At 37.2% G+C, this 8,068-nt stretch overlaps 1 protein-coding gene across 2 annotated transcripts; it reads right to left on the bottom strand.

The window, feature by feature from the left end:
* Nucleotides 1–387: 387 nt before the first annotated feature.
* LOC147286401 (uncharacterized) lies at nt 388–4,871 on the bottom strand. 2 transcript variants are annotated; one of them, XM_086239989.1, is made up of 10 exons: nt 4,322–4,871; nt 4,096–4,233; nt 3,478–3,669; nt 2,589–2,726; nt 2,234–2,355; nt 1,964–2,096; nt 1,693–1,822; nt 1,488–1,567; nt 1,199–1,333; nt 388–1,024 (listed from the first exon to the last, which is right to left on the bottom strand). In XM_086239989.1, the coding sequence occupies exons 1-10, from the start codon at nt 4,805–4,807 to the stop codon at nt 791–793; spliced, it is 1,788 nt and encodes a 595-aa protein (XP_086096115.1). In that variant the 5' UTR covers nt 4,808–4,871; the 3' UTR covers nt 388–790. The 2 variants fall into 2 exon arrangements, with proteins under 2 accessions (XP_086096115.1, XP_086096116.1); XM_086239990.1 differs by having other exon boundaries at nt 3,478–3,666.
* Nucleotides 4,872–8,068: the final 3,197 nt, after the last annotated feature.

The raw sequence follows: 8,068 nt of genomic DNA, 5'->3' as shown, positions 1-8,068 counted from the left end.
ACGGAGGTTTTTGATAACTGTTGGGTTTCCAGTGTGCTGCCCAAATGAACCCCGAGCAATTGCGAGTACCCTACAAGATGATAAACCTCTAGAACTTACTACCCTTTAACTCGTTTGACAAAAATATTTATAAAAATAACCGGAATCAATGGACTTTACTCACATATCGGTTTCAGTTACAATGATAATATGACACTCCTGGGTTAAGTGTGGATTGTGAGATGTCATAAATCATTACTTCACCACAACTCGCAAGCCATGCAATGAGTTAAGTATTTTGTTTATTTAAGGGTATAACTGAAATTCCATAAAATAAAATAAAAGGGGGGGGGGGGGGGGGGTGGTTCAACAAAGAGAAAAAGGGAGTCAGAACAGAACAGAACAGAATTACTCTAAGAAGCACTTATTCCTCCATTCATTTCCATCTTGATATTTGTCCATTTTGCATGTGCTGATTTTAAGAGACTATTATACATGAGACAAAGTATATCAAAAACCTGAAGAATTAAGCCACTATAAAGTCAGTAAATTTGAAAAGAAAACAACTCACTGAACTGATTGATACTAAAAACCAGAAACGCCCACACCCTATAAACTAGCAACCCAAACATGGGCTGTTAGCCTGTTATTTCTTCTACTTCTAGTTTCACCGAGCCCTGCTACATTTTGGTCATAGGCTGAAATTAAGAACTCATCCTCTGCCTACACTGTTATTGGTCTTCTTTCTTAACTGACCTATGCCAGACATACTTAAGCCTGGAATGCTGTCCGAACTGGTGAACTCTTACATTCAGAGAGTTGGAGGAAAGTTAAACATGGCTGCAAGTTTCTTGAGGTCCTCAGGTTGTATGTTTTGGGACATGATAGCAGCACCCACAGCCAGGGCAACAGACACAAGCACCATGCTCTTCATGCATCCATGGCCTTGCGATGATCGTCCCAAAATCAACTTGCAATATTTGTCTGCATCCTTCAGCAATGAATGGCGAGCAAGATCATCTCCCTTTGCCAATGCTTTATCATTCTACACAAGTAAGACAAGTTCACAAGGTTAAAGTTAAAATTTAAAGGAAGACATGCAAGGCTACTCCAGGGTGACTCAGATTAATAAATGCAGAATCAAATGATAAAGACCAGGTTGATCACTTCAAATGATCAGTTTCCATACACCTCATTTACAATATCTGAATATGATTACCTTCTCCCTGAAACTCCTTAAGGTTTCCCTCAAGGGGTCCAGAGAAGCATGTTTAATGGAGTGCTCCTTCCACTCGTCAGATAGCCTTTTCAGGATAACAACACTTGCATCTAGATTGTCCAGGTATAGAATGTCCTGTTCCAAATATTCACAGAAAATTGATGATATTTAAATGTTAGTAGAATGCCTTCAATGACCATATGAAGTTAAAAAAATAAATAAATAAAGGAGAAAGAATAAAAGATAATAATTAAAAAAAAAAAAAAAAACAAAAGTGCAAAACGCTTACCCACTGCTTGTAACATTCAGGGTTTTGTGTCAAACACCAGATAAAATTGTCACTTGCTTCCTTAGACAGATCAGGCACCCCTGAAAAGTGCTCCATGCATCAAGCTCCAATAGAAAAAAGAGTCAAATCCATAACTCCTTTTACTTCCAAAGACGATTTCAAGGGGGTTGTAAAGGGAAAGCAGGCTTTTTGGGCTTGCCCTTACCTTCTTTAATAGCTTTAACAGAATAGTTTAATATCTGCTGTGCAACCTGCCTCATTGTTTTGCTTCCCAGGGAACCAGTAAAGGCAACCTCTTTCAAGGTTGGATAAACAGCTTCAAACCTCTTAGTTGCCTTAGCAAAGCAAAAATATGTCTTAGAAATTATTCTTTGAGGTGAGTGTGTGTGTGTAGGGGAGAGGGGTGGGGGGGTTGGTTATGTTGAATTGGCATGTTTAAAGGAAAAATTCTGCAAATGCTCCTCAAAGAGGCCCACCTTAACTCGGGATGAAGGTGCAGGAAAAGAGACCCTCATCAGGAGATCAAGGGCTGATGGTGGTACTAGGCGCTCCCCCTTTCTGACAGCACCGTTTAATAGAATAGGATGAGCTTTTGGAGAAGATAAAATTCTGAGATCACCCGAAAAAAAAAAGATTAAAAAAAAAAAAGGGAATTAGCGATAGAAGATAGGCCTCTATGACAAGCCAGACATGTACATATGTAAGATGAAGCAATAGAGTTTATGTTAATCTAAATGGCATCCAACCTTTCCACCAACTGCAAAATCAAGTCTCTAGACTGTGGATTACAACTTGACCTGCTACTCAATATAGGCAAGAGAAAATGTACCCACATGTACAACCCCACAACCAGATCTCCTTGAGAAGCCTGTATAAACCAAGTTTCTTGTAGTTAAAAAAATTTCTATTGATAAACAATAATGCCAGGGTCAAATTTGTCTGTCAAATGATATGTCAAAATAAATGAGGTTAAGAATGAGCTCAGATTTGAATAAATGAAAATTGCCACATCATTCATTAAACAAATTTGGTGAGTGTAGTAATAATAATTTAAACTTTTAAGAAACATGGTTTTAGGAACATTAGATTACAAAGCATTACCTGTGCAATCAACCATACTATGATCGGAAGCTTATCTTGGCCTTGATATTTCGGACTTTGCCCCATCACAGGAACTAAGCTAATCAATACATCAGGTTTCCGTCGCAAAATCATTGCTAAAACCACGAAAATGGCAACCTGCAGCTCCAAGGTTACATGTAATAACTAACTCAGTTAAAGGACATATAATCTAAACTGTTATGCACTTGCAATTTGTTGGCAAAATTTAGGCAATACAAATATTATATGACTAATATGTAAAGGATTCAAACAAAAAAATTCTGAATTTGCTCCCCAAGGATCGTGAATGACCAACCAAGAAAAAAAAAATTAACATCACAGGCATGATAGTACTCTCTCAATGGATGCTCCAGTTAGAACATAGACAAAACTAGGCAAACATATAACTTATAATCAATCATGGCATGACATCTGATATGCAAAAAATGTTTGGATGATACATGGAGATTGAATTATGTGATATCTAAATGTTCATTAACACTGGAAGCTCATAGAAGCATCCTCTGAAATGCAGCCATAGAAGAACTTATTGGATACAATTGGCAGTGTGGTGACATGATCAGGCCAACACGCATTTTCAGTGCAGAAACATGGCCTAGGACACATGGGTTTTTTCCTCCTTTACTTTCAGTGCGGAAGCATGGCCAAGGACACATTTTGCTTATGTGTACTCCAATTTCCCAAAAAGTGTCATTAGTGTCCATCCATGCCAAAATCAATGGCTCAAACAGTCAAACTATTCCCTAATAATTAGTTTATCTACCTTCAACAATTTCAGACAGACCAAGACATATAAAACAAGCATAAACAATTTAACACCACCTGAGACTTCAAATAGGAATCTGAAACATCTTAACCCCAAAGTTACCTGAGACTTTGAATGTGCTTGCTGGACCACCTTTTTGGATCCCCTGGCCACTCCTTGATGAATTGCAAGGTCAGAAAGAATGCTATCCAATGACCATAACACAAAGGACCCAAGTGCTTCAGTAGAGCGCTGGCCGATCCAGTCAACTGATGTCTTATAAACATTTTCAGAGATATGAGAAAGTGGGATCTGCTTCGGAAAATAATATAGTCATTAAAAATTAGGATTGATATATTAATGATTATTAGCCAGTAAAGTTGAGATCATGCCCGCAGAACAAATAATGAAATTTCAATCATCGATCATGAGTCATGACATGCATCTAATCTCAAATCCAGCATATAGTTATATCCTAAAAAAAAAAAAAAAGGGGGAGCTTCAAAAATCAACACAGGATATGAACTGCAGAACCAGATAATGTGAAGGTACACACCCTCACATTCTATCCCAAATCCCCGTGCATGCAAAATTCAATACACTGAACAAACAGATAAACAAAAAGGAGATGATCAACAGCGGTTTCTTATTTCCTTCAATTCCTCCAAAGTATGATCCTTTAGAGCCTTTTTTTCAGACAAAAATTTCAAAGTCGATACATAAATATAATGAACAACTCACATCAACCATCTTTGACACAGTGGATTCCTTGAAAGTCTTCAACCACGGGAATTGAGCCGCACTGACCGACGCAAATGCTCGACCGAAATAATCCGCCAAACGCATAAGCTGAATGTCTTGTTGCGACTCATACGAAGCCTATGCAACACCCATAAACAGAATCAGAAATGTAAGTGAATCCCAAATTTACAAAAGAAAGCTATTAGCAATTTCTCAATTGTCTCACGGTTATATCAGCGAGAAAAGCGCCGACATCAGCGGCGTCGATCTTTGAAGCCGCCTCAGCCACAGTCACCTTCGGCTTCTTCGGCTTCTTCAGCTTCACCTTCTTGGGCTCGCCATTTTCGACGGCGGCCCCAGACACCTCAGCATCACTATCCTCGCCGTCGACGTCGTCATCGGAATTCCGCTTGGATCCGGCGGCGGTTGCGGCGGAGTCTCTCCGACGGCGCTGCTCGGAATGCAGCTCGACGGAGCGGAAGTCGTCGGAGGAGGCGGAGGAGGCCCCATTGGGGAGGGGGTTGTGGAGATCGGCGGGCTTGGAGGAGGGCCTTCGGTTGCGCTTCTGATAGGAGACTGTTTGCCAGGCAAAAGCGTCGTCGTTTTTGTTTGATAGGTGATTGTTGTTCATCATTTTCTTATTGTATCTGTCTGCCTCCTCCTCGTCTTGCTCTCTCAGAATCGATTCGATTATCGCTGAATTCTCGTCCATGCTTAGCTTCACCACCACAACAGTTCTCTCTCTCTCTCTCTCTCTCTCTCTCTCTCTCTCTCTCTCTTTCTCTCTATATCTTCTCCCTCAAGAGAGAGTGAACTGAGTAGTGAGTAGTGTGGTAAGTGGTCACGTCGAGATCACTAGGAGGAAATGAGGGCGACTCGGAGAAAGGACAAGAAGGGAAGGGACTCTGTCGATTGTCAAACAAAGGACACGTGGCTTTACTTTTTTTTGGGTCTGAGAAACGTGGCTTCTTGATACGGCTTAATTTGACTTTTATTCTTTTAATTTGAGTTAAGTTTCACTTTATAATTTTGATATTATAGTTTATAAATTGTTACAATTTAAAGATAAATTAACATTTTTGTTAATTAATTTGTTAAATTAGTCATTAAATCACTAATAGTATGTAAAATACATAATCAAAATTAAAATAATTTGTAAAGTAAATAACTAAAGCACAACAAATTTAACAATTTAATAACCAAAAATGTTAAAATATCTTTTAATTACAACAATTTATAAACTACAATACTAAAATTATAATAATTAAAACTACGTAAACTAAAGTAAAATTTAACCCAAAATACATAAACCAAAAATGAACTTTGGTCTATTTATATTTATGTGTATGTTGATGACGGATTTGCCCTTATTCATTGGCTTTATCAGGTAAATGCCATTATGCGTTTCAAATTTTCAATCTATAGTCCTTTCTATTCAAGGCATCTTTGTAATTCAAGCATGACCTTAGGGGCAAAAGCGGAATAGAACCAGAACGCATTCCCACATGGGGCAATACGATCATATGAAGGAGGATATCCTTTTTTTTTTTGCCAATTGAAGGAGGATATCCTTTTTTTTTTTTGCCAATTGAAGGAGGATATCCTTGTTTTTGTCTTTTGGGTTTTAAAGTGGGACCCATCACCGCCAAGAAGATTAACATTTTGAGTTGGCTATTTGCAGGCAGCAGGCGTATGCACTCTGCAGTTACGCTAATCGCCAATCACTCTCCCAAATGCCAACAACATCCGTCCTCATCTCCTCGGTAACTATCACATTTAATACTTGGCCCCACATAAAATTGTCACAATCGAATAGTATTTATTCATTAAATCTGCTTACCAGATGATATGCAGGTAAATATTTTATTAAAATTAAATAATGAGTTACACTTCTTTTTTTTTTGCCACTGAGTTACACTTAAAATAAATAAAACACTGCCATTGTGCCACATTCTTTGACCAACAAAATTTAGTGAGCAAATTTCGTGTATGTAGTATTTCTCCATCACATTGGACCAAAAAAAAAAAAAACAGAGACTAGAATATAATAACCATTCTATCAAAACTTGACCTCATGACTAAGAACCGTGTGATCACTCATACACCATGGATGCAACTTGATCAGACTGTTTAAAAATGGTTCAAACTTCGGCTTCCATCATCATAAATTTATTATTGTGCATGAATTTATATGTGATGTGTATAAAAAAGAAGTTTAGTATTGAAAAACAACCTTGTCAGGTAAAAATGGTTGTCAGCACAAATTCATGCTTAAGAGTTTGTGTGACATCACTTTGTCAGTTTGTGGTCTATTTTACGCAAAGAAATTAAGAAATTAAGAAATTAAGAAATGAAGAAAGCAATGTGGGATGGAAAAGCAAAGTGCTTTCCATGTTATAAAATTTTGTCATCTACTTTGGCAGTTACAACTTTTACAAAGCTTAGATAGTATCGATTGTCTGGCGCCTGCTAGCAGTACATACCAATTTGGTTTTGGGAACACTTGTTATGTGGAGTTGGAAAGTTCCGTGCATGTCAAACAAGTAGCAAGAATTGAAAGGGCTTGGGGACCATTTGGCTCAAGCTTCAAAATCTTCCACTTCCTATTTCAATATTTTGCTTGTATTCACACATTCTACACGTGAGTTTTTTTTTAATTAGGAAAGAAGAAATCGAACTTAGGTGCATTGTGAGTAATTGTACGGTCTTTTTAACTGAACTATCCAACAACTGCTTCTACACGTGAGTTAAAAGTTTCAATATATAGTCAAAAATATCTTATGATAGTAAATACACTATATAAGTCTTTAGGTTGGATCAAATAGTGAAGAAGATGAGAACATAAGTTTAGAATTAGGCCTCTAATGTAATAAAAAAAATAGTTTAATCCATGTATTGTCCCTTATTAAACTAGACTTAGTTATGTTATTATATTAGGTTACAATTATTATGTGAAGTAGGAATTTAAAAAACTATATGAAGTCATAGAGGGGTAGCCCTTTCTATTTCGATAACAACTTTGTTCATTTTAATCAATTCATTCATTAATTTTTAGCTTGTTCTCCGTACTTAGAATTCTCTCTAGATTTTCTCTCAACGAGAATTTTTACCAACTTGAGCATCAAGAGTGTTTTTTTGCAGGTACTCCCCATCCTCTCTGAGTGCCTCCATCTCCAACCATTGCCAATCAATGAAGGAGCATTGAGCGCGATTCAATCTCTATTTTTATTTTTTATTTTTTATTAGTAACATCATTAATTAGCTTCTAAGCCAATTTTTGGTACCATCAAATTGGTTTGCTCCTAGTGATTTTCTCATCAAATCCAAGGTGCCTTGGTCTGGTTTGGTATGTTACAGTCGAAACATCCCAAAATTGAGTTTTATCCTTTGGTTGGCGATTAGAGGATGACTCACCACTCTTGATCGCATCAATGCTTATATTCCAAATGCCAACACAGCCTGCATTCTTTGCCATGCTGCAATATTGAGAATCATGACTATCTTTTCTTTGCTTGTGCCCACTTTGAAGTAAATCTGATCTCCTATTCTTTGTAAGCACTGCGGCATGCATTGGAATAGACTCCCTTGGCATTCTTTTATCAATTGAAAGGTGAAGCAACTATTGTTGCTGAATTTTTAGCCTCCTTTGTTTTTGTTCTGTGTTTGTTTGTTGCCTTTCCAGATGTAGCTCTCTTACTTCAATCAACTTTTACTTACCAAAAAAATGAGCTTCAGCGGCAATGCTCAAATGGAACCCAAATGTTTATGTATTTTTTTGGCTTTTTTACTCAAATACCACTTGAACTATAGAGGGTGTGGTCAAATACCACCTAAACTTTTTTTTTTTGTTAATTTACCACCTGAACTTTCACATATTGACCAATTTACCACCTACCATCACTTCAGTTAAATTTTCTGTTTATTTTAAGGGTATTTCTATCAATTCATATGATAAAAGCCTTTGAAATATTGA

This window comes from Dryas octopetala, chromosome 4, assembly GCF_963921425.1.
Source record: "Dryas octopetala chromosome 4, drDryOcto1.1, whole genome shotgun sequence".
Lineage (NCBI taxonomy): Eukaryota > Viridiplantae > Streptophyta > Magnoliopsida > Rosales > Rosaceae > Dryas > Dryas octopetala.
This window is presented reverse-complemented; position numbering and strand designations above follow the sequence as displayed.

What these genes read in the sequence shown, in the direction of transcription:
- LOC147286401 (XM_086239989.1), bottom strand. Translation starts at nt 4,807, where the DNA reads ATGGACGAGAATTCAGCGATAATCGAATCGATTCTGAGAGAGCAAGAC. An exon ending in TGTTAAAGCTATTAAAGAAG is followed by an intron (nt 1,568 to 1,692) that starts GTAAGGGCAAGC and finishes AGCACTTTTCAG; the next exon opens with GGGTGCCTGATCTGTCTAAG. An exon ending in TAAGGAGTTTCAGGGAGAAG is followed by an intron (nt 1,025 to 1,198) that starts GTAATCATATTC and finishes TTACTTGTGTAG; the next exon opens with AATGATAAAGCATTGGCAAA.